This window comes from Oculina patagonica, chromosome 2 (assembly GCF_052425735.1).
Source record: "Oculina patagonica isolate OP01 chromosome 2, crgOcupat, whole genome shotgun sequence".
Lineage (NCBI taxonomy): Eukaryota > Metazoa > Cnidaria > Anthozoa > Scleractinia > Oculinidae > Oculina > Oculina patagonica.
This window is the reverse complement of record NC_135759.1, coordinates 41,672,600-41,699,004: the sequence shown is the minus strand read 5'-3', so window position 1 is coordinate 41,699,004 and position 26,405 is coordinate 41,672,600. Positions and strand designations below refer to the sequence as shown.

Below are 26,405 nucleotides of genomic sequence, written 5' to 3'. Positions count from 1 at the left end.
GAATTCAGCCAGAAACACAGCTCTATTTGAGGAGAGGAAACTTCTTTTTCAAAAAGAAGTTTTCTCAAGAAGTTTGAACCCATATGTTCGAGGATGTCAAATCATTTAAAGAACGAACCCGCTTTAATTATTTTTTTTCAGTTGATCTCGGGTTTTTTCTGTTCTAGTATTATTCATTGCGTGTATTGCGACATAATGAGTCGCTAAAAACAATTTAGATTAAAAAAATCCACCTGGTGTAGAATACTGTGTAATTGATAATTAATTGCACGTGGAGGCGTTTTTCATTATAAATACCTAATTTAAGTTGCGATAAATGTTTATCAAGTATAAAAGAATACGAATACTAAAGAGCTACTAATTAGAAAGCCTTGTCATGTTTGATATATTAAACCTTAATATCTCCAGGTCCGTTATTAATAAGTACACGAGTATAAGCAATCTTTCTCAAAAGGTTTGTAAAATCGTGAAGGCTAAAAACAATAGATATAAGCGAATTAGAAGTAAAACAAAAGGTTGCAAGTATATTTTTTAAAGCTATAGTTGTTTCATTTCATAGTTATAACAGGAAGTAAACTTTATGAAGTGGTCTTGCACTTGCCATTGAGATAGCTAGTTTTCCAGGCATGCCACTGAAAGTCTTGAAACAGAAGGAACAGATATTTTAAAACGACCATAAAATGGTTAAGCAAAAGACCAGTTGGCTATACACAAAGAGTGACCGAGGATTTGAACTCGGGACCCCGCCGGGCTCGGGACCACCGAGAAAATCACAGTATCCAGCTGCTAGTGGCAGGGTGGAGGTGTTGAGCCTAGGACCTCCTGAAATCCCAGGGCCCAGAACCATTCGGCCACGCTGCCTCCCCTCTCATATATATATTTTCTGTCCTTGTTTCACACGCATTATTTACAGAAAAACGTACGAATTTCTGCTTTAAAACAATCAGTAGAAATTTCTAACTTTCATTAAAGGAGGTCAAATGGAGTTCACATGTAGGATAAAAGGAGACCTACCCAAACTAACTTTGCGGAATAAATTAATGCTCTCACGGGCACAACGTTTCTCCAAATTAATTTCATACAATATAATGACCCAGAGCCCTCCCCACGTCCCCCCCCCCCCCCCCTCTTCAAGATTGATTATGATCGGCATTTTGCGGTTCCACAAATGAAATTTAATCGGCTAGGCTGTTCAATCGCGTCAATGTTGGAAAGCAAAACTATCATTCCTCGATTTGATAAGTATTGCCTTTATGACTTTACAGACTAAACGTTTTTCAGGTAGTCCAATTTGACATTCACATTCACACACAGTTCTTTATTTCAAGTCATTTTTTGCCTCCCTTTCACCACCGATGACTTTTTGCTTTAGCAATGGACACTTCAATACTTTGGTTTGGACAAACATCCAGAGTCGACCAGGTGCTCCGTTTGTAGTTACAGTGGAACTACTTTGTTAGGAAAAAGTACACAATATTATTAGGCAAAACCTTTATCTCGCTTTTACCACAATAATCGAGAATTTAATAACTATAACACATACATAAATCACTAAAAGTAACACCAGGCTTTTTGAGTCAGATCAATGGTCACAAGAGCGTTGCATGCATCTAACATAATATTTTTTAATTCGGTAGACGTATACCCCTATCCAACCAATGTAACCCGCAGGCGTTTAGAAAGCGATAAGTAGGCGCCCGTGTTGTTTTGGAGCGCACATTTGGGAAACGCGAAAGGCGCGAGACGGCCACGCGAGGGAAATTCTCTCTTTTTCCCTCGCGTGGCCGTCTGTCGCCTTTCGCATTTCCCAAGTGCGGGCCCAAAATCTAAACAGGTGCATGCTACGCAGGCTATAAGTAGGGAGTGAGGGCATGATCTCAGGTTACTGCCAATGCAAAGCAATCAACTGAACCCTTTCCAAATAAAAGCCCAGCGTTAGTGTAATCTTTTGACGGCTATCAAGGGGACTGGGTATGAGTTTATTTTCGCGCCATTTCGGCCGGCCGTGTCGTCGCCAGCCGCTCGACTTGTCTTCTTGAAGCTGAACTTCTTTCAAGAACAAAATTTTGGCAGAAACTAACGTGAAGCCGTTTGAAAAACAGAAATGGAAAGCCGAATTTTAATAGTTCACAGCTATTTTAGAAGATTACCTTGGCGTTCAGTAGTGTTCAGAGTTTCCAGTGAATGAACTCCTAAGAGTTGAGCGAAAGAGGGCATTTCAAAGCAGTGAGGACTAGTTTTAGCTTATTTCACACTCGCTGATACTGATACTAAAACTAAAGGGACTGTAAAATAGGATTTGGTTGTTTATCAACCTGAAGTTGAATGAAGGTTCAGCTAAACGTGTTTTCTGAAGGAGGCGAGATGACGAATCTCCAAACATGGCACGAAAAAGAGATGATAGCCAAGACCAGAGAATGCAGTCTGTGCAATAGCAGTGTGTTTTTGCAGTGTTTGTGTCAGCCACAGACCGATGAAGATTTTTAATGATTGAGGTAAGTTTACTCGTTTATATTTTTGTGGCATTTTAGTATCTTTTAACGTATGTAAGATTATCTGTTTAGCCGTCGTCCCACGATCCTCATCAGGTTGAAAAGACGAGGAAAGAGTTTCGAGTTTTTACATTTAAGATGTTTTTGATGATTGTAAAATGTACAGCCGGAATTCCATACCACTTCTCAAACCCTCTTGCTAATATAATGGGCGTTAAAGTGTTGGGACCGATTAGGGTATACGAAATTTGTTTTCTACCTCTTATTTTCTAAGTTGTTTTGCAAAAGTTTAAAAAGCCGAGAACAAGGAATATGTCGAATGAGAAGGGACGCCGGAGAGCAAACTGTGGTCAAGATTTGTTTTCACTTGCTACCCGGCGGTCTTTTTTTTGCTCTCGTTTATCTATTTCTACTTGATGGGTGACTAAAAAGGGAGAAATTTCTGTAGAATATATGAAAGACAGAGAAAAGGGAAAACGATCTGAGGGGGAAAGGGCCAGATACTCGGGGGCCTGGAAGACAATCAATTTTACAGTTAGCGGAGATAAAGAAAAGAACAAAACAAACATAGGGAAATAAGAAAGTTTGAAAGCTGGGAACTCGCTTGAAACGAAAATTTGGGTTACCTTCGGAAGCCTTCGGGGGATCCTCGGAAATCTTCGGGTGATCTTTGGAAATCTCCGAATAGCCTTCTAATGATCTTTGGCATTCAGAAAGGCATTAGGGGAGTGTCTCAATAAGATTAACCGTCAGCCGTCAAACGGCACGCAATTTAACCGTCAAAAAAGGGCAATTTTTACCGTCAAAAAGCAGTTTTTGTAAGCCTCGGATATAAGCCGTCAAAACAGTTTCAAGGTCTTTCAAATCCCACGATGATAATAGGGGGGGAGGGGGGGGGGGGTCTCGTGTGAACTTTGCTGGCCATCTTCGCAATCCATGGCTAAATTCGGAAATCTTCGTTGTAGCTGGGCTCCTGTTTGCACTGCATTCCTTTATTCTGCACTGTGTTTCCTGAAAATTGTCTTTCTCTTTAATAGCCAATCAGAACTCAAAGGGACGGCTGAAATTTCTCTCGGTTGGCTTCACAATCTCATGCACTCTCACCAACTCTCATGCGCTCTCATCGACTTTGAACGTGCTCAAATTTTTTCCTGAGATATAAATTTTCTTTTGTTGGCCCGAGTCGATGATAGTCGATGGGAGTTGGCGAAAACTTTCATGAGAGTCAACTCTCATCTTCGTTTGGCCCCCCTATATATAATACCCCGAAAGTGGCGATCCTCTGAATGTAGCGATCTCAAACTTCACACAGCAAACTCTAACCAACTTAACAGATCAGTGATGCTTGTTGTTGATGGAGATATTCAAAAGGCGATGTAACTTTGTCCATGATGTTCTCTTTAGGTTAAAATAACTATTTACAAGGCTAAAATTTTGTTTTTAGTCAACTTCAAACAAGTCTTTGAACAAATTTTTAGCCTTGTAAAAAGTCATTTTTAATGTTACTTTCTTCTCATACCGTTATATAAATTCTTTTTCTCTATGGAAAAAAAAACTGATTCCTTCAATTCCGCGCAGCTTTATTCAAAACATTTTTGCTTTTACGCTAAAGCAGCGACCCCTCGGAAAGTAATGATAAAAGACGGCTGCTAGATCCGAAGGTAACGAAAGGTCATTAACTTAACAGTATTTAACTTGCACTTGAATTCCTAAGAAAAGCCTTGCGAAGTCATCAAGTTTCATAGTCAGTTCCTCCTTTTACTTGGAGGCGCGGTGGCCTATTCAGTATTGGTTAGTGAGGTAGACTAGAGATGTTTGGGTTTCAGCACTGGCCGCGGATTTTGCGATGCATTGTTAAGCAAAATACTTAACTCAGAGAGTACAGTAGAACACCAGCATATCGGATTGAGAAAATAAACAAAAATTCTGAGGGTTTACTTACGATTGACTAGCGTCACATTCAAAAAGGGTGAAAAAGGGTGTCGGGCGCCGGCTTGTTAGCCATTAATTTTAGCCTTACAAACAGACTTCTCAACCACTTTTTGCACCGCAAAATGCAGTTTATTTTATTGTTTTTCGTTAACCATACAGGAATAAAACCCTTACAGCTTAATTTACAATTCAGCGTTAAGCGTTTAATGATAAAAGTAAATTGATACAGAGAATGAAACAGTTTGGCTGGACCACACAGTCTGCCAGCATGTCCCATCATGTTCCCAGTATTAACCTTAAATTATCACCGGTGTGCTACAACCATTTTCAAAAAGAGTTAAGGCACTCTAGATGGAGAAGTCATTTTAGACATCTGAACAATGATATCTCCTGTTCTCCCTCTTCCCCTTTACAGTTTTGTCCCCTCCCCCCAGCAATGTTGTCTGAATTTGGGGGGAGTGTCTCAACTATTTTGCAACTGGTTGTAGCAACGTCATCCTGACAACTGGAGACAAAAGCAGCTGTGCCCGACTGCTAGATGTTCAGGCATTTTTCCTCACTAACTATTTTATATCTCATGTTCGTATTGAATGAGCATTTACATTATAGACTGGCAGTATTGTATTTATTCGAAACGCCGCGGCGTTTATTAAATTTTTTGGTGATTCCAGTGCGGCATTTATACGAGGGCGGCGTTTATTTACAATTCAGTTTATTTGTTGCAAACGATAGCATGGTAACTGAACATTTGAACTTTGCTTGTCTCAAAAGTCATTTTTAATATCTTAAAACATTGTTACAATCAAAAAAAATAATTATTTTAGGCTCGCTCAAACTTGATAGTTACCGCATTTGCTTTTTGAGTCTATTATACAAATAAACGCCGCATCGTGTGATGCGGCGTTTATTAATATTTCTGCTCTAAAATGCGGCGTATATTCGAGGGCGGTGTTTATTCGAGGGAGGCGTTTAATCGAATAAATACGGTGTACCTTTCAGAATCCAACTTTTTTGTTGAACAAAGTTTTAACTACAATGTTATTACAGCAAGGAAGTGTTCGTAGATACGTCGTAAGCCTGAGTGGACAGATTTTGGCAAATACTATTAAATATGAAATATTAACTATACGTTTAACTGAATAATGCTCGATCTGATTGGCTGTCAAGCGTGTCTCAGGCGGATGTTGCTTACAAACAGCTATAGCGTTGTTTAAAATCCTTGGAAATACGGGGTACAAGAATGATTTTAACTTTCGAGGCTAGAACTGAACATTTCACAAATTGACTTAATAAAGTCGTCTTTACTGCAGTTAAGGCCGATTTTGAAGTGATCATCGTGGCTCGCAACTGCTTGATTTTGCCGTTTGATTTGCCTTAAACTCGTTAACTGAACCTCTCTCCTACCCATGCTTTATTTCATTCATTACTGCCTAGAAATCGAATATAATCGACTAATTTCAATTTGGGTCGAGGTTTCCAAAATTTTCGTGATTTAAAGATCGTGAATGATTACCAGCGATCATAATGTAAACTTGACTTTAAACAGGGAATGCATATTCCTAAAATTACCTAAACACTATAGCTTATCCCTTGACATGGTTCCGGAAAGCTCTTGATGGGTTGAAAAGCCCTTAAAGACCTTTACGTCGTAATTCGTGTTCGCAAAATCCCCACTTTCCAGTTTCCACGCACTTTCCGTGCAGAGGCACAGCGCGCGTTTCCTTTTCGCAAAAAGCCAATTAAGTTACTTTTGATTAGGACTCGGTTAGAACCTTGGCACGTTCGCGCTTAAATGGAAAACCACGCAGTGACGTTTGCTACAAAAACGTTTAGAAGGCGGTAGGCGGTGTGACGTCTTTTTAAATTGACCCGGCGTTTTTCCAACGTACATTTACTCTCACAACTGTGAAAAGATAAAAATATAGACAGTGCATTATTTTTTTTTTACTATGCATTACACGTAATAGTCTAAATCAAGAGTACATATCATGAAATTTTAATCTTAATCGATCTCGTAAATTCGTTGTATCACTTAAATCCAATGCGCTGCAATTTAAAAGTGCGCACGTTTTAGCGATAAAACAAGTACCAATTTTATGTCTAGTAAACGCCAACGCTAAGTTGGTGAATTATCAGTTTATTTAGTGGTAAAAACTTCTAGAAAAGGAAATGTTTGAGTTCGATTAGTCTATACGACATCCTCGAGGTGCATTTATATTTAAAATTTAATAAACGTGATCCCGGTTTACAATAACGAAACTTTTCTTCGTAACCTGCCGAAAGGACTGTCTGTAGGGTTACAGCGGAACATAATAGAGTGAAAAAACGAAAAGTCGAAGGGCACACGACATGCACAAACATGACAATATTAAAAATCTTCGCGCAGTTTATTTATTATAATAGCCATCCTAGTTGAGATTTGTCATATTTTTTGCATCGTATAGCATTTATCATGTGTGAGAGAACTTTTTTGTGCTCAATGTTTTTCATTTCCCATCTTAGCGCACGCAGCGATGGCGGCATAAAGCTCGTGATTTGAAATTGCTCTTCTTGTGATTTGCCGTAGATTTAAACAAACATACGATATGTTGATATTTTGTGGGCTTGAGGAACATTTAGTAAGTGGTTCGGATCAAAAGCTACTTGTGTTCACAAAGAAATGATGCCATGACAAAACAATTGTTATGATGTCACGTAATTGAGTAAAAGTTTCGCGGAGGCAAATTTTATCCCTACAATAGACACAAGAAATATAGCGTCCAGAAAGAGAAATTTCCAGCGCGAAAATATATTTCGGTGATTTTGAAATAATGCTTGGTTTTGAATGTATTTCTTTCACGTTTCACTAATACGTGGCTTGTCAACATTATGCAAATTTTGAGCGAAGTTTACCGTGGATATGCAAATTTTCAATAACATCCAAACGGCTATTATGTGAATGACTGAAAAATGAGGTTAGCAAAAAAGTATTTTTTTCTTGAAAGGAAAGATTAAAAGATCGAACCTTAATCCTTCTTGGGTAAGTGTAAGCGGATCTAAACAATGGGATTACATGTGACACTTAAATGAAAATTATGGGCAAAAGAGTAAGACGCAATTGTCTTAAGTAATTGAACGAAGACGAGAGAATAATTTTGCTGGAGAATCATTGTTTGGAGCTTTCAACGAAGACGTTTCTATATACATTTTTTACCGCTAACGAGAACCGGAAATAAGATATTTTATATTTCCTGTATTTGAGCCACAATTTACAACAACAAAACCGCGAAACATGGGAATAACCTCGCTGCAACCAAAATTTATTATACCGGCAAAAAGGGAACGCTGTTGATGAAAATTTTAGCTCTGAGAGTGAAATGCGATAATTTTTTTCAGCTTGGAAGGAATATTTTTTCTTCCATTGATATTTTGCATCCTAAACAGAGAAAAAGTTTGCTTCAATAACGTCTTAAATCAGCCAATCACAATGCTCTGTGACTTTGTTTGGGTTTAATAATCACGTGTAGTGGTCACGTGGGCAGGGTTGATTTTCTAACAAAGCGTATGATTGGTCGAAACATAATTGGATCTGTCAAGACTAATAATTGCCATGATGAAAGCAACAATAAGCTGTCAATTATTATTTTTAGTCCCCTCCCCGGAGAGTTGGGCCGGTTAAACTTGGGAATATGGAGAAAACGAAGCCACGCGAATTAGAGGAAATTTGTAAAGCAAGTTGTTGAGTTGTGTTCGCGGAAATTCCCCCCGCGCTGAACGCGCATGGAAAACCGTTAAAAACCCAGAAATATTTTGGCTGAGTGCGGTCTGTCAGCTTGGTAAAACGATCGACGGAAAGTTCGGCGCGTTGCCTTTGTTAGCGATTGAGCTGAAGTTTTGAGGATTTTTTGTGTGGTTGAGCTTATTATTCAAAATCGACTCATCTCGAGCCTGCGTGCATTCATAGAAGGTCTTTGCGATTTCTTCTACGGACGGAGCGCTTTACACTGGAACACTTTGACGAATGAATCCGCACACGGGAGATAAGGAACTGAGCGATCTACTAGACTTTAGCGCGGTTAGTATAAGTTGGAAAATTTCTGACACACTTGCATTCGCAACTTCACTTGATGTTGCGATTAGCGAGCGCTGTTGTCTGCACTTTATTAACGATCGTGTTTGCTTTGTGTGTTGGCAATTTTTTTTTGCTCAGATGTTCTCGCCGCCGGGATCCATGGTCGGCAGTAAATCTAGTGGCTCTCTGACGGAAGCTGGGTTATCGAGTTCCATGCACGCATCTCGAACAGGTGCCCTTTGCGTTTTGTTTGTCTGTCGTTCGCCATGAATTAAACTTGCTGTATAGAGCTGATAGAACCTGCTACTCGTACTAGAGTACCTCGAACCGGTTCTTGATTCAATCGCATATGCTTCTCTGCTTCCAAGACGTAAAAATGTTGAGTTTGATGGCTCTGTTTTATTTTTTCTTTTGTAGGTTCTTTGGATGAGACACCCACGTGGCAGGCCAGTTCAGTGTCGGCCTACGAAGCTCGGGTAAGCTGTGAATACAGCTAAATTTGCCATGTTTTATGCGCTTGGAAATTAAAACAAATGTTCAAAACAAAAGTCGCGTAAAACTCGCTTTACATGTCAACAGGAACATTTGTTCAAAATTAGAACCACTAATGCCGCACGTGCCCAAACGGAAACTCTATATTTTTGAGCGATAATTTGTTACTTTATAAAGATGCAAAATATTTTACTAACAAGTGGCTCTTATAGCCGTGTATGTTAGCGAAGCCGTGCCCGATGAATGATGTTTCTTTGCAACTCAGCATTTTTAACACTTCATTGAGCAAAACCTGAACGACTGAATAAATATAACTACATATGACCGATCGCCTTTTAATTTCACTTATTTTTATATTCGCTTTTTTGTTCTTTTCAGGGATATCACACAGATAGTCACGGTGTATACAGCACAATCGACGATGTCGAGAGCGACTTTATTTCCCGCAAAGGATCCGGCTTTGCCAATTCGTATCTCGGTTCAAATTCTCTAGGAACTTTAGGTAAGAGATCTGTTAACACTGAGAAGACATTTTGGCGAGAATTTAAATGTAAAATTATTCTTTGGCACTTTAATGGTTCGGAGATAAGGCTCTGCTTGTCTTTGCTTTGTTGTTGTTTTGTCGCAGGCATCACAGCCATACCTCGTTGCTTTCTTGATATTGTTCGCTTGATCGGGCCTCTTCTGATCTAAACATCGGCGCGTGTTACTTTTACAATCTCCTGAAATTATGCGTAAAAAACCTTTGATCGACATGAAAGGCGAGACAGCATGAAAGCAATCTCAAATTTGCATGGATTCTTTTTTAGAAAATGATCGGTTTGTTTTTCCTTGTTTATAATAGTTTTCGATGCATGACGAGATCTTTTTCCGAGACGAAAATTCTTTTTCGCTTGATCGATTTTAACGAATCTAAGACGGTTAGACGGTGGCGAAATTAACGCAAAACAGTTTTTTAGAGATTTAGATTCTCCCCCTCGAATTTGCGATAATTTTAATATTTTAACGCGCCATGCTTGGTAAATAAAATAACCGTATTTTATTTTCGTTCACTTCAAGTATTGAGCTGGTGGAATAATTTGTTTAGATAGACGTTTGCGCCGTTTTTAGTCGTTTTCTCGTCAAGTCAAACTTTAGTGTAGGACTTATTAAAATGAGCGATTAAAGCATATTTTTATTATATGTCATGAAAAATGTTTCCATTCAGCCTTTGTTCAAGTCAAATAGAAGATATGATAATGCGAGTGAACATGCTTACTGGCATTAGCCCCACCCTCCCTGGGAGTTTTACGGCTGTAAAACCTTAAATTTTGTGACCAACATCTAAACTAAGTCATTGATACATACCTGCCGTAAAATTAAGGGCAATTTATGGATCTTCCTGTTCGTCAGGTGTTCACAAGCGCATGCTTCAAACACATCTACATTACATGGTTGACTTCATGTAATGAATAAATTCAGTGTGTCTTGTTAACTTTATAGACAGTTTCACTTTATTCATGTTCGCTTGGTTCACCGGCCACGCAAATTTACTCGTTACATCAAAAAGGTTTTCACACATTTTATTGCCATTTTCATAGCAGATGATGTTTTGCCAGGTGAAAATATTACTTTATTAACTGTGCATATATTTAGATCCTCAAAAATGGTATTCTTTTAAAAGTGGTAATTGTGTTAACTGGTTGTTTTGCAGCTTTTTCTAACTTCCTTTTTTCTTCCTTTTCTTCCTATCCACCTTGAAAAATAAATGGGCTATTTACACTTTTGGCATTTTGATATAACCTGCATCAAGATCTTGGAAAAGTTAAACAAGAAGTGTCTTGGTGTATACTTTGAATTGAGTTGGTTCTCTCAAAAGTGACATTAGTTAAATACAGGTTTACCAGCTTTCATAACTTCATAATTTCATTTGAATTTTCAAAATTTACATAAACTGGTATGAAATACAGTGAAAACAAATTATTGTCAATCCAATTCATTTTTTCCGCCTTAAAAAGAAAGAAAATTATCATTAAAAAAATTTGAATTAAGATAATCTAGTATCTGGAAAAATTGACTTGCAGTTTTGGGCATGTACATAAAAGAAGCAAGAGACAACTCTGAGATGAGATAAGGTGCTTATTGATTGACTTACAGGGCAACAAGGGGAAAACGTGGATCTAAGTTTGTGACTTGTGAACAGAGTGCAGTGTGGTTGTTACAGGGTGAATGAGTGCCATTGATTTTCTTGCTTAGCACCAACTCAGTCATTAAGTGTTTTATGATGAATAGGTTCCCTTCTTAACTTTGATTTAGTTGGAAAATTGTATAAAATGTCTCAGTAAATACACGAAACATGTTGAATTAAACACATGTCATATTTAAGTATAATATGTTGCTACATGTACAGGTGCATGCAGGGTCGGATAGCTTCTTAAAAATTCAAAATCATTTCAAGAGCAAGTGATATTTAAATTATTGCATCATGTTTTATGATATTGTAATCATATTCTTTAATAAAATGACATGCTCGATACATTTTGTAATTCACTTTCTTTACATCACGTTATTCTCATGTAAAGAGTTTTTTTTTTCGGGCAGTAGCTTGTCTTCCAACAGAACTTATGTTTTATTTTGTTAACATGAAAATATATACTGTATGTAATTTCTGAACTGCTACAAAAACCTTTTAAAATACTGTAAGTATTTTAAAAGTTAGTATTTTTCTCCATGTGGTTTAAACATACCCCATGCTTGTCTATGGTTCCCAAGAGGTCCACAAGCTGAAAGGGTCTTAAACTGCAGGCAACCAACATTTTTGCTGCAAATTAATTCAACTATCTGCCGATTCACACCTGTGAATCTCTGGATGCATGTTTCTGCTATCTGTAGGATAAAGTTTGAAAATAAAAGTCAAGCCAACATTGTTGTGCTAGTCACAAGTTATATAACTATGAAAAGAATTTGCGAAGAAAGAGATATAACTTTCTTTTTTTTGTACAGTGGCCACAGAAGCAGATGAATTTGAGTTGGCTACTGTTGTGTACCTAAACTAAAAAAAGACCAAGGGTACAGCCAATTTACAAAAAAAAAATGGTATATAACTATAAGCTAGTTCAGTCCTTCGTCATCTTACAGCTGTAGCTAAGAACAAACACTTTGCGGTTAAATTGAAAAAAGAAAATAATGAGAAATAACAGGAACTGACTTTGTTTTGCAGGTTACAGAGAGTCAGGACTGTCAGGAAGCCAGGTGAGTTTATTTTGACTTACACAAATTGTTTAATGTATATCAAGAATGCAGATTAAGCCAGAAGCTGGGTAAAACACCCGTCTGTTGCATGATTATTGTCACTTATGAAGCTCAGAAAATGAAGAAAATGGGTAGGTTTGAAAGCCCTTTCCTTGATTACGTAACCGCCTATAGCTGCAAAGAATTTTCTACCAGTTTAAAATCTTAGTTTCATCCCTGTGTACAAAGACAGTGTTCAGTTGAAAAAGGAATGCTCTTTTTATGTTTAAATGAAGATTTTTAAATGGTATAATTTATGTATTTGTTGCCGTTTAAATTTGTTTTTGGTTCAAAATCTTTCAAACCAGTCAGATTTTTATTTTCCTTTGTTTCGTGTTTCAATATCAGACAAAAAAATGAGAATCAATCCAAACCAATATCAAACCAAAAGCAAATTTAAACCCTGACATGTACATTTGTAATATTCAATTTTACCTTGATTTATGTTTCAAAATCAAGGCAGAAAAATATACTTGTCCTGGACGACCAGACAGCACATTTTTTAGCCCTGATCATGGTGGTTGTTGATTACAGCTACCGTACTATGATGCAATGAGGGCATGTTTCACAGAACAAACTGGCCATATAATGTCATGTACAAATTCGGTGATTTTTTTCATAATTATTAGTATTTGTATCTTGTTTGCATGTGTTTTTTTCTACCATGCATCACTTGTGTCTTTCTTCCTTTCACTCCTTCAATGTGTAGATTGATTAAATTAACAAATTATAAGTGTATTCCCGTGGGTAATTTTATAACCTAGTGGGGTTTAAGGTGTCCGTGCTGTAATCAGGACGCATTGGAGACACCTGTAGAGATAAGCACCAGCCTGGGGGAGCCCCTATGACTCCTCCAGTCTCTAGAATTGTATTGAGACAAAGAAGGACCTGTTTACCAGACGTTACTTCCTCTAAATGTTATGAAAATTTTGTTAGACAGTGTTCACCTGCTACCTGTTATCCTATGACATCAAAACCGAGCAATATATAAAAGAAAGGTTGTTTGGGATAGCCGTGCAACCTGCATGTCGATAAGCTAAAGCTAAAACACGTAACTTTTTAATACTGATGATGGACTCAAAGAGAAAGGTTTTTATTGAACGTTTCTGTGGTTTCTACCCATCTACAGTATGTACTTATAAAGCTAACAATTTAATATCCGGATGGTGTAATATAAATTGCATTTTAAGAATTTTTTGATTGCTGCATCTTTTCTACAAAAAAAAGGGTCAAAAGATCCTCAGTTTACACTGACATCGGTCGACAACTGAATTCGCCGTGTCTACATGCCGTTGATTATAAAGTTAATAGTTATTTTGATTAACTTCTGATGCAGGACAAGTATTGAAAAACTGAATATTTATCTTTTGTTCACAATTATTATAGGAGCACTGATGTGACATGTACATGTTAAGAGTTAATTTTTAATCACTGTTTTTGTTAAATTACAGGCTGGTCTTCCCCCACCTCTGCAGTCTTCTCATGATGTTTCTTTGTCAAGCCCAGATTGTAAGTGGATATACTGAACAGAATTGATTAACAGGAAAAGAAAAATTCATGGTACCAAAAGCAGAAACACTGAAATAATCCAAAATAGCCTGAACCGCGTAGCCCAGAACACCCTTAATTATAAATCTTCTACAATGAGAAATTACTGATGACTATAACCACTAACTGCTAATTAATAATGAACCACCAACCACATGCTAACCCCAATCCTAACCCTAACTAGTCCAGCATTCTGGGTTTTTCTTGTGTTCCTCGATTTAGCTAGTACATAACATGAATTTAAACAGTTTGCTCCAGAAATTTTCAAATGTCTTTTTTAGTTTGCTTCTTGCAAAGGAAGCAAAAAGATAGAGAAGTCTAGTGTAGTTGTACAGTAGAACTCCAGTAATTGAACTTGAACAACGCTGCTAACTCAAACTAACTTCCATTTCCCTTAGACCCACTTTCAGTCATTTTTACTCAGCTAATTAACTCGAAAACCCCGCTAACTCGAACTGTTTTTCGTTTCCCTTCAGAGTTCGAGTTACCGGGGTTCAACTGTACAATTGTTCATATACATGTATAAATACTAGGTACCTTGTAATGGGAAATTAATCCAAGTGTATCTTAAATAAATGTCCTTTAAGTTAACATGGAAACTCAAGGTTAAAACCGTTCAAGTTAAAGAAAAATTGTTAGAAAAAGGAAAAGGGACAAGTTTGAGATCTTGTTAAAGACTGATTTAAAGATCAATAATATCAATTCGAGATGCTTCATGTTGGGACAAGATCCATTACAAGAGAAATTAGTGCTGTGGAGAGTAAAGGCACTGAAATTAATGCTGCATGAAATTAACATGAATTAAAGATGCATTTCTTTTTGAATTTCATCAAGTTTCAATTTCCTGTATATGGAAAGTTATTTTTGTTTCAGCCCATCTGCTTCACTAAGCATGTAGAGAATGTACATGTCTAGCTTAATATCAAACTATTCAAAGAATTTTACTTATTGCAGTAGAAACCACCTAGAATGTTCCGTCGGTGCACAAAGAAATTTTTTTTTTCAAATTTTTTGCTTTCAAATTGGAGTAAAATTGATTGATTGATTGAAAGTTATTGAAGGAGTTAATTTACCTCGAGACCTTGTATTAGCAAATTGTTAGTATTACTGGTAATGGTATTTTTTAAAAATGTAAGAATTTAATTTTAGAAAGCCTTGTTTTGAATCAAAGGTAATCAGGAATGCTTCTTTACAATGGTTATTTCAAGTTGGTTGGTATTTTTCTTCCAAATCACATGGTTTTTTGTATCATATTTTTCAGTGCACAAAATAAAATCAGAGTTGTAATGAACTTAAGTTAATCAGGCATACCATTTTAGCAGTGATTATAATCAATGATCTACCACTTTATAGAAATGATTAAACCCTTGGTTTAAACTATTTGTTTATTAAGCACTTTAATGCAAAGAGAAAAATTGATTGGAATTTCTATCTTAATGATTTAATAGTGGTATTGCAACAAGGGCTTCATAATTGATTGATGTTAATATGCATGGACTTCAAGCTTCATATAAGTTTTTAATAACCTTTACATGAGTCAAAATCAAAACTGACAAATTACTTGTAAGATGGATGCCAATAAGTAAAAACAATTCTGATTTGTTTAGAGTCCCTCAATATAACTTAAAATAACCTTTAGTTCTTTAACATTCAGCCTGCATATTTTGTGCCAATTTGAATAGCTTCTCAGTTGAATGCCTTTCTGTCCCATCATGATTATTTATTTAATTTATTAGTTAACCATGGTTATTTTTATTTGCCGTTGAATTTGACAGTCCACCGAAAGTATTTCCATGTTGCCTTTGTAGAATCCTTTGTGAACATGTTTAGAGATTGCTATGTCAAGAGTTTAGTTAAGTTCATTAAACTAGCATTACACAACTGTTTGAGCTAAAAAGGGGTTTTAATTTGTTTACATTATTTGGTGCCATTTTCATTCATGTGTAGCTGCTAAACAGGCACCCTGCGAGTGCACCCTGCAGTTAAAAGCATTGGCTCTAAGGTTGAAGCTGTTGGTAAACTTTTTACGAGTTTATAACTGAGTGGTTATAAACAAGTCAAAGTTTTCAACGTTAAGTACATGTATAGTAACTCAGTACCGTTCTAAATTCTTTTTAGTCAGGAATTAAGTCCCTATAAAGCAAACTTTCAAGATGGATTTAAAATTTGCAGTAGGCAATTAAAATTTTCCAAACTATGTGAAGTATTTGCCAACTACGTTAAAACAGACCACCTGCAGGGCATTCTGTGCTGCATGGTTTCATGATTTCTTTGTTTAGTGATTTCAAAATATAAATTCCCGTGTAACAATACATAGTTTATAACTTAGTTAATAGGAACATGGATATACAAGCAAACAAGAAAGAGACTCTCTATTTGTCTTTTCTACCTAGGGTTGCATGTGCTTTGTTTTGTGCAGGGAATAAACACTAACGAAAATAACACTGAGCCTACACAAAGATGTTTAATAAATAATAATATGTTGGTATTGAAATATTACCAATTATTCATTTGTATAATTTGGCTGAAAGCCTAATTAATTTCATCTTTTCCTTTGTTTAAAATAATTAAAATTCTTTTAGTGGCACTAAATGCAAACAAGTGATAAAATTTGTAAGATTTTTATCTCCTGCCATTGTGGTCACATTTATTACTTCGTTTGATTCCAGTGACTGAATTGGAACCTTCTTGACTTTTGAAGTTCCAAAATGTACATGTATGTTCAAGTATTTGGATATTTGTTGTTTTACCCTTCAACTCTGCATCTCATTCTTAAATTATAACAATGACTTTCATCACCCCTTTTCAGGGCTTCTGATAGGGTACAGAAAGAATTGGGAAATTATGTGGCATATTTTCATGGCAAATTATACAGCTAAAAGGGACTATTTTGCAGCAAATTCTGCAATATTTTCTGAAAGGGGAAAATCACTTTTATGCTGTTAAACAAACAACTAGGGCATATTCACGAACAATAAATATCCCTTTAAAAATGAACTGGGTTATTTCACATTTGCATTTATTCCAATTATAAATGGCTTTCCATGTACACTACATGAAGTACAAGAACTAACAAGACTTTCTGTTGACATTACATGAAGTATGAGAGGAAACTGTGACATGACTTCACAGATGGATTTAAACATTTTGAGCCATTTTCCTTTTTAAACTTCAATACAACACAAGAAAGCAAAGGGAGATTGGAGACTGTTTCAGAGATTCCAACCCTTTGAGATGACAAAATGGGAGATTTTAGTCGCGGCCACGAGCGCAGAAGGTGCGAGCCTCTAGGAGGTCCGTGGGCATGCACCCCCGAAAAAAAAAAAACAGGCCTCTAGCTAGGATGCCATTTCCTGTATTTTGAGATCATAGTCAATGGGAATTTACCAACTAAAACAATACAAAACCAAGCAAAACCACAAAGGAAGGCAAACGTCGCATGAAGTCGAGGCCACGTCCAAAATACCGCGGGATGCCTTAGGGTAAAAGGAGCCCGAGAAACCATAGAGAAACGATGAAGGATCCTGCAAAAAAGGCTAGTGTAGCAGAGAAAACGTTATCTTACTTGAGAGTAATGAGCAAAAACGGGAGGCCGGAAACGATCGCTGAAAATGAGAGGTTTCCGGCCAAAACAGGAGGGTTGGAATCTCTGGGAAGTTAGTGGGGCGAGGGAAACGTGAAAATGCGAGTAGAAAATAGTCCGAAACTGCGAGGAAAAAAATCAGCATATAAAAGTTGTATTGACTGAAAGTGCCCCTGGGGAAAGAGTCTTACCAGACCAGTTCAAAAAGCTCTCTGAATACCGCCTCCTGATTGGGCAGAAAAATCTTTTGTATTCCCTTTGTATTATTCTGCCCAATCAGCGACCAGCCTGACTACAATCCTTTTGGTGTGTTCTCACACGAAATATGTACACAAAGCCAGTTCGCTCGCCATATCTGTCTTGCTTGTTCGCCAAGAATTTGCTTTGTATATATGTTGACCAGAAATTTGCTTTGTATATTTGGGGATGAAGTTTTCGGAGCTATAAATACAGTCAAAAACATACTAACAAGAAAATGGGGTAATATCTAAAGAAAATGACGCACATGTGAATTGCAATTTCATCTTATAGTAGTTTGATTCCATTTAAAATCGTCTGTAAAACAGTGGTGGGGATTGATTTGGTCGATTGCGAGAAAAAAGAATTTGATGAGCGTGCATTCAGGTGCTCTTGTTGCCATTTTTGTTTATAATTTGGTCTATGCCTACAAAAGTGTAGCCTGCGAATACAGCCGCCTCTCATTCGCGTCCCGCAACAAAAAGCGAAACACGAAGAAAGACGTCTGCGATTCACGGCCAGAAATTCCATACTGATGACGTTAACCGCTAATTAGATTTCCCACACCACACGCAGTTGGTCTTGCATAATTATATTTTTTGTTTTCAGCCGCACATTACTTGCTTGATCACAAATACTTTCAAGGCAGTCAAGGACACATTTAGGGGTCATTTACACCGGACAACTTCATTGCGAAAATTAGAAATCCCTATACGAGTTGCACATTAGTAAAATTTGGAAAAATAAGCTGCGAAATCACTAGATGACATTGTTTTGGAACTTGAGCGCAACTCTCGGAGGTGTTGGGGCGTAAATACCGATACCGCAACGATCATAACAATTCTTCTGAGTGCGTTTCTTCTTTCCCCGCTGTTTGTCAAATTAAAATTCTGTTTTTCTATAGCATTTATTCTTTGGTTGTGGATGGTTCAGGTCGTTCAGGTTATCTGTATTTCACATTTTTGTTGCTTGTTTGTTTTGCCGGCTGCCTTTATGTCAACAATAAAAGTTAGGTGACAAAATTGATCTATTTTTAACGGCCGCTGTGGCGCGTCCTTTCTGTACATCTTTGAGGTCGTTCATCTTATTATAAAGCAGTTTCTTTTTGTTTCCCAATTACATATGAATTATAGATATTATAGAAATTCTAAGGTATAGCTTTGGTGTAGTTTCATGATCCTTCCCCCGGTCAACTTTTAGTCCGCAATAACATCCGGTTTTTTACCGTTCGTGTCATGAAGTGTTATATTTCGCATACATTATGTAAATTAACTAGCTGACCAATCAGCGCTCCTGTCCGGATTCTGGACAGATTTACGTCATCAGTATGGAATTTCTGGCCGTGAATCGCAGACGTCTTTCTTCGTGTTTCGCTTTTCGTTGCGGGACGCGAATGAGAGGCGGCTGTATTCGCAGGCTAACAAAAGTGATAATAAATTAAAAACCGCTCGATGAATTTTTTTTAAAATTTGACAAACACAAGGTTTGTCATCGATTGATATGGCTTGAAAGTTTCAAGCTCATTGAAGACATTTAAGGCAATAAAATTGGGCCTCCAATGTACTGATTTTTTCTCGCAGATTTCGTGTTTACAAGCGAGTGTCCTTTTATTCACGGGTATTGTTTTCAAGTTTCATATCCACATGCACGACTTCAGCAAAATATTAATTTCCATTTAGTAGGACGCTTGACTGCTTTCCGAACAATTTTCCGAAACATGCTTATATTGCTTAAAAAATTGTAACAGCATTTGTCGGGCTATTGATGTCAGGGGCCTCCAGAAAACGAAAGCTGTTATTCTGCATATATTGATCGATCCCGACCATTTATTGTTACTTAATCCCTTGCCTCAATGATAAAAGGCCTTTCAGTGGGTGTATATTCCCTCCCAGCAATGGTCTTAATTATAAAGTCTTTACTCTCCGACAAAAAGCTGTTATCTTGTTTCTTTCTTTCTGTGTTACTGCCACATGGAAAATGCAAGTAACTTGTGTAAGTCATTATACAATGTAAATGCTTTCTCTGGCTTTTTGCAATATTTGTGAAGATCACAACTTGATTTTCTTTACAACTACATTATTTTTTCGTCGCCGAACTTTCCTGGTCTTGGATCAACATTTCCCGAATCCCACTTCCTAAAATCATTAATTCATGTGACCCATTCATAATTTCAATCTTGAATCTTGCTCCCTTTTCCCTCTAAAACCCGGATCTTGTCTTCAAATAAGCCAAATCCTGGATCCTGAAAAACCTATTGGGGACCCTCTTAAGTCAAAATCAAAACTGTACTGATTATGGCCCTTCAAGTCTTCTTTGTAATGCTAACACAAATAATGTCTCGCCAATTTGGTCATGTCACACTCTTGTAAATTTTGTATGCAATATGTAATTCCATAAAATATCTATAACAGCCCCATGGAAGGTCACTGAAAATTCCGAGGGGGTGGGAGGGACTCAAAAGCCCAAAAAAGAAACATATGGGGCTTAACTGGGATTTCTAGAGGAGTGGGGGGATTCAATCCAAAAACCTTTCGTGGGAGGGGTATGGATATTTTATGGAACAACACAATGTATTTATGCCGCAACTTATGCTAGATTAAAAAAAAAAAAAAAAAAAAAAAAAAAATACTATCATGTTATATTAATTGAACAATGTCTTCAGTGTGCTCTAGTTTAGGCCACCAATATTGAATGGTTCCATGATGCACAAAAGGACCAGTACAAATTAACAGGAAATGTTAGGGGTGATTAGTTTTGGCAAGTACTGGTACTGGGTTTGGGTCAGAAGAACTGTGATTTTTAAACTTTTTAGACATACGTTTGGCAAACAAAAGAATTATGCTGCAGATTAAATTAATCATTTATTTAGTATACTTTCCTTTTCCTGTCAAGGAATGCCCTTTAATCTCTTTCTTCAAAGGACTCTAGTTTGTGCTTGTCACACAACTGTTCACAGAGAACGCTAATGCTAGAAGTTTCATTTTCATATTAGTGCCCTTTATCAAAACTATGAAGATAACAATGTTTAATTTGGATTTATACAATAAAACATAGCCTAATACATTTTTTCCCTTGCCTACCCCAAATAAGACTGGTGGTTTGAACTATAAAAAAGGTATACGCAAAAGGGAAGTTTACGTTTAACTTAATTGTTTAGCTTAGTAGCTATTACTTTCCTAAGCTAAGGGAAGACAAACTGTGTGAAGGGCTCCAAGTTGCTTCATAACATGGAAACCATATTACTGAGCTACGGCTGTGAACGCCACTTATGCCACTAATGCGATTTTGATACTTTTTCACCTTGGTGCTTCAGGCATAGGATTTGTAAAACAAATTGACTGTTAAACCGTAAAGGGCAGCTAAATAGAGATGTTATCCCGATTAGAAAGTCGACAGCATAAGAAGCTTACTGATGGCCAAACCACTCACTGTCCTCTTCTACAAAACCTTCACCCTCGAGCGCACAAGTTTCACTGCCCGAGTCGTATTCAGTTGCTCAGTTTTTCTTCTAGGGTGGGATTCTGCTGTTCTTGTTACACTAGTCGGGAAACAGTTGATTTTTCTCTACCTGGAGAAAATACTGGTTTGCTGCGCAGTGAAAACAGTTTGTTTGAGCTTTAAAAGAGTTAAAATTGTTAAACAACTTAAGAAGATCTTGCAAGCTGGTTTTAGACTCTTTTCCGAGGTCCTGCCAGGATAAATTCCGAGAAGCGACGCAGCATTTTAACATTGACATAGGAGAAATAAAATTGTGACGAACGACAAGACTTGTGTTGAAATAGCGACTATGGCGACAGCAAAGGAGAGAATTTTGACAACTTCGGCGAATCTCTGGGTTTCTTAAATGTTTGACGGCGAACTTATGTAGTCACAACTCCCCTGCACCATAATAACAAGAATTGGTCATTAAAATGTTTCAAAAATACAGCGATCTCTCTAAAGCTTCCCTGATGAAGGGAATTTTTCCAGCAGATTTAAGGGACAGAAGCTTTTAGTGGATAAACACAATGGCAACCAACTAACATATTACATTCTGATTAGCAAAGTACAAGCGTATAAGGCAAATAAGCTCAGATGTTATTGCAGCCGAACGAGATGCAAACCCACCTTTGAAAAACCGCAGAAGATGAATGCCAGCACACTGAGATACCTGTTGTATGTTATTACACGACCCTCAAAATATAAACGATTTGTTTGGGAGAATGGTTTATTTCAAAAATGAAAATATCAAATTTGTTGATGCCCGAGAAACTCCTGCTCCTGTGTACTTAGTTTGACCACATGTACGTGACATGTGTTCTTAAGATAGTCACATCGTTTTTTTAATCTGTCGACAGGAAATGCAGGAGAAACTCCTGCTCTGTGTACTTAGTTCAGAGTCACGTTTGTTTTTTATGAAAAGAGGCTGGTCACACTACACGTCGCATTTGTTGACATTATCTGTCAACAAATTAAACTGTAGTTTTAACGGCTCTTTCAAAATTCACCAGAAACTCCTGCTTTGTGTACTTAGTTAAAAGTCACGTTGTTTTTTTAATCCGTAAAGAAATTAAAACTGTTTTAAATACCATATTAAAAAGCATGGGGAACTCCTGCTTTGTATACCTAAGTTAGTCACGTTGTTTATAATTGGTCGAGAAATTAAAACTTTTTATTATGGTAGAAATACAACAGTCACCGAAACAAAGTTTCTCAAACAACAAAGATCGTGTTTGATACTTCATCTCGCCATAAATTTCAGAACATCACACATTCCGCCTACAAAAAATAACACATCCCGGTCCCGCCAAAACAATTTCATCCCGTATCCCACCACAAACATTTTTCACATCCCGCATCCCGCCTTGATTTTGAGCCCCATTCCGCATTCGCCAAACCTATTTTGGATCCTCAAATGAGACTGGTGGTTTGAACTATAAAAAAATGTTTCTATGCTACTTTATGTTAAGACTGTAACAAATAATTATTTGTGGAAAACTTCAATAATATCTTCTTTTATTTTCCTCAACTGATTAGATAACTTTTTCCCTGGTAGTTTTCATAGAAGTTATTTAGCAAATAAACCACATATTTGCTACACTTTAATAAAGTTCATTAATTCATTTTCTCTTTTTCCAGGGAGAGGAAGGAAGTACAAGTCAAGCAAAAACAGCTCTATCTCTGTAAGTCTGCTTATCCCAGTATTTATTGGAACTAATGTTATACAGTCAACTCTCTCTAAGACGGACACCGTCGGGACCGGCCCCAACTGTCCGTCTTATAGAGGTGTCCGCCTTATAGAGAGTCGAGGTAACGTGACACCAGAAATTTTGAGACGATAAAGCTAAACGGCTATGCACAACGAATACACGTCTGTTTTAGTCGCTTACGTTAGCAAAACCTATAAAGTGGAACAAAAATAATATCAGAGATTCGACTTGTTTGTTAATAAGAAACGGTGATACTGTAAGTAGAAAACTAAATCTACAAGTTTAAGCAGAGAAGTAATGCGTTTTAGCGATGGTTTTTGGTAAATTTGGTATTCTAAAGGCGCTGACCTGCTATGCTATATGTCGATAACAAGTTTTGAAGTATTATTCACGAAAAAATAACTTTTAGTGCCTGTCCGTTGGCGGTTTCAAAGTGTCCGTTGTCCGTCTTAGAGAGGTGTCCGTCTTACAGAGAGTTTTCTTACAGTAAAATGACTGAAAAACGGCAGGAACCATAACCAGGTGTTCGTCTTATGGAGGTGTCCCTCTTATAGAGGTGTCCGTTAAGAGAGAGTTGACTGTATAGAAAAGAAGGAATAGGAGGCAACATCATGGTGCCTATAAAAACTGGGGAAAATCAAGGCTTTCTTCAGTGTTTCTTGGTCTAACATTATATAAATGGACTTACCTTTATGATAGAGCCATGATAATGTTGCAGTAGCAATCCTTTTGACCAGTTTATCATACTGTACATGAAAATGCACAATTTGACCTTGATCTGCCACTGGTCTTCAACCAAATAATGTTATCAATGAATAACTGGGAATATGATCTAATGTTATATGAGAAGTTAGCAAAAAGCAGTACCAAGGGAGGAGAGGCAAGAAATTGAATGTCACAGAAGCCCATTCACTCAACAGTAAAAAGCTTGATTAAGCTGTGGTTTTATAATGCTAGATCTTTGAAAAGTGGTGTTGCAATGATTTTATAAAGACATTTTAATGACATGTTAAGATTTGCAAAAATGTTTTTCCAGACCAGCAGACTAAAGAAGAAACACTGTGTAGTATTGTCATTCTTTGCAGTGCTGATGGATTAAAAACATGCAGCTGAGAATGATTAATCCCTTGCAAAACCAGAATTTCTGTGAATTGCACTATTATGAAGTGTTTTGGTTTGGTAGAAATCCCTGCTTTTTCAAGCCAATTGACAGCTGTGAAGCTTGAAATACGAAACATCTGTTAAAATAGGAAGGAAAGGCTGCCAAATTCTTTCCCTGACTGTGGAAATTGTGGTTTCTTCTACTGGGATACAATTACATGAGAACAGTGATGGCTCTGTCAAGGATCACTGTCACCTTTTGTCACATGATAGCCTAATCAGAACTTGAGTGCTTGTGATTGGTAAAACACATAACCAAGATCATTGTTTAGATGCAAGGATCATCTTTCAGTAATTAGATTATAGTCCTAATGTTGCCTGCATGAGGCGCTGTTAGGGAGCAGATAAAATAAGCCAGACAATACTTGGCCTGTTGTTTAGTGCAGTGATTTTTGTAAAAGGTTTTTCCATGTGGAGGCACCCATATCCTCATCAAAGGCCCCTACTTCCCTATCATGCCAGGGGAAAGGTATTATTTATATCTCTGAGTATATTTGAGGCATTTCTATTGAGCAGTGTTGTTTGAATATTGGGTTTATTTACACGGATGTCACATCACTTTGACTTCAAGATGTGTCCTCAGAGATGAAACAGAAGGTCTTAAATATTACCTGTGTCATTTCTCTCAGCTAAGATTGTGAGCCTAAATAAGTCATAACAGGATGTAGATAAGCCTTGTGGAGATTTCAGAACTTCCAAGAGCTTTTAAAAGCGGTTTCTTGATCCCATATGCTGAGTAACTTGAAACAACTGTTACTCCACTGTGACCCCCTGCGAAAAGACAATTTACATGTGCTTTTCCTCTGCAATTATTGTTTAAAATATTAGAGTAAATATATAAGAGGATGCTTGGTGGTGAAATGACAAGCCAGTGCTTTTATAAGTGACTGCTGTCTTCATTTGCCTCTTGATCTTAGTTTATCTTTTTGTGTGCTTTGGCATGTAATATGCATCCTTTTCATTCTTTGGAATGCTAAAATTAAACATTGTTGGTTCTTTTATAGGTCTATTCGCCTGGTGCTGATGACATGATGCCTCATCCTGGGGATGCCCTAACTCAATCCCATTACTCTCCAAAAGGAGGAATCTATGCGGATACTTACTACATGGGTAAGAAGGATTAGCACTTAACATGTTACGCAGCACATCTTGCAGCTTGCCTTGTGCTCTTTGACCACCATTTTGTAAAACTCAGTCTCTTGTTACAATCTACTATCTATGAAGTATGTTTCCCTCTCTCTCTTGTGTGTCAACTTGTTGTGGTCTGTTTTGCTACCAGACTAGTTAAAATGTACTGTGTGTTTTGACATTAAAGCCACCAAGGATATGATTTTAGCATTTTGATTTTCTGTTCCTAAATCTTACCTGACATTCCTTCAATGTTTCTTTGTGCTTGATAAGGCAGCCATGAAGCACTTAAAAAGAGCAACAGTTGATTTCATAGTGCTATCCCCTCTTGTATGATCTTAACATGTTGATGATTGAGGAAACTAGGCTTTCCAACTTTTGTACACAGCTAAAGAAAGATAAAACATCATTTGCAAGATTGTTGTATCCACAAACTAGGAAAAAATTAATAACTGTGCAGGGATGTAACAAATGTTGTTGCTGTTGCAATGGACATGTCCCTAAAACACATGTGTTTAAGATGAAGAAGCTCAACTGGCTATTAATAATTACAAGTCTGTTAAAGACCTGCAGTGGCTTAAATCCACACATGATGACTTTTTCATTGCAGGCAATTTCAGGTAGTGTGGTGTGGTACAGGCTGTTATATGCATTTGTGTCCATAAACACTTGATTTGTGGTTTCCAGCTGAAGTAACATTATTCTGTCATCAGCCAAATGTGTATTTTGAATCAGTGATTTTCCTTGTGCCAGTGAAAGCAGCTTTTTGTGTATTCGCTTTTTCCTTCAATTTTCTTATTTCATTCCAGGATTTCTGACATTTCAATCCCTCTCAACTTTCTGCATGTAGAAATGCTGGCTAAATTTCTGTTGTGGAATGGATGCTGTTTGGTTCAAGAATGTAGATTGGGTTTTAGTGAAGAATTTTTTTTTATAATTCACGGAAGCAAAATACAGTTTCATGAAGAAAACCTTCATGTCCTTGTTGATCTGTTTTTACACTGTAGCATCTGGCTTCTAAATTATCATTGCACCAGATGAGACGGATAAACCACCACTTCATAGATGCATCATTTTATGTTTAATCTGCTATTCAAATTAACTGCTGTTAATGGAAAGAGCTTATAGATCTGGTTAACTTGTGGTTACGACTGTAGTTAGTACAGTGATTCAACTTAGCGAAAAGTTGATTGCGTTTTTTGAGATTGTGGAAATCTTAAATTGCACATTTGACCCAACTTCCTGTTTTTGATAATAAACCTAAGATTGTTGCTGATTCCAAGAATTCCTAGCAGTGTTTTTGTATACTCATACACTTTACA

At 37.1% G+C, this 26,405-nt stretch overlaps 1 protein-coding gene and 1 long non-coding RNA gene across 8 annotated transcripts in view; one reads left to right on the top strand and one right to left on the bottom strand.

The window, feature by feature from the left end:
• Positions 1-2,312: 2,312 nt before the first annotated feature.
• LOC144641363 (transcription factor 12-like) overlaps positions 2,313-26,405 on the top strand; it is a 34,141-nt gene continuing 10,048 nt past the window's right edge. For 3 of the 7 annotated variants that reach the window (XM_078500408.1, XM_078500387.1, XM_078500380.1), the window contains exons 1-8: positions 8,068-8,478; positions 8,614-8,707; positions 8,893-8,951; positions 9,346-9,469; positions 12,167-12,198; positions 13,689-13,746; positions 22,724-22,767; positions 24,960-25,065. In XM_078500408.1, coding sequence (XP_078356534.1) covers positions 8,425-8,478; positions 8,614-8,707; positions 8,893-8,951; positions 9,346-9,469; positions 12,167-12,198; positions 13,689-13,746; positions 22,724-22,767; positions 24,960-25,065 — 571 coding nt within the window. In that variant the 5' untranslated portion in view covers positions 8,068-8,424. Of the gene's footprint in view, positions 2,496-8,066; positions 8,479-8,613; positions 8,708-8,892; positions 8,952-9,345; positions 9,470-12,166; positions 12,199-13,688; positions 13,747-22,723; positions 22,768-24,267; positions 24,425-24,959; positions 25,066-26,405 lie in introns of those variants that run through there. The other 4 variants (XM_078500400.1, XM_078500417.1, XM_078500393.1 and 1 more) reach the window with 4 other exon arrangements.
• On the bottom strand, positions 4,520-25,787 carry LOC144641641 (uncharacterized). Its single transcript, XR_013568584.1, has 6 exons — positions 25,651-25,787; positions 25,321-25,471; positions 24,567-24,726; positions 23,483-23,583; positions 11,694-11,832; positions 4,520-6,327 (listed from the first exon to the last, which is right to left on the bottom strand). It is a non-coding gene; the product is annotated as an uncharacterized LOC144641641 (long non-coding RNA).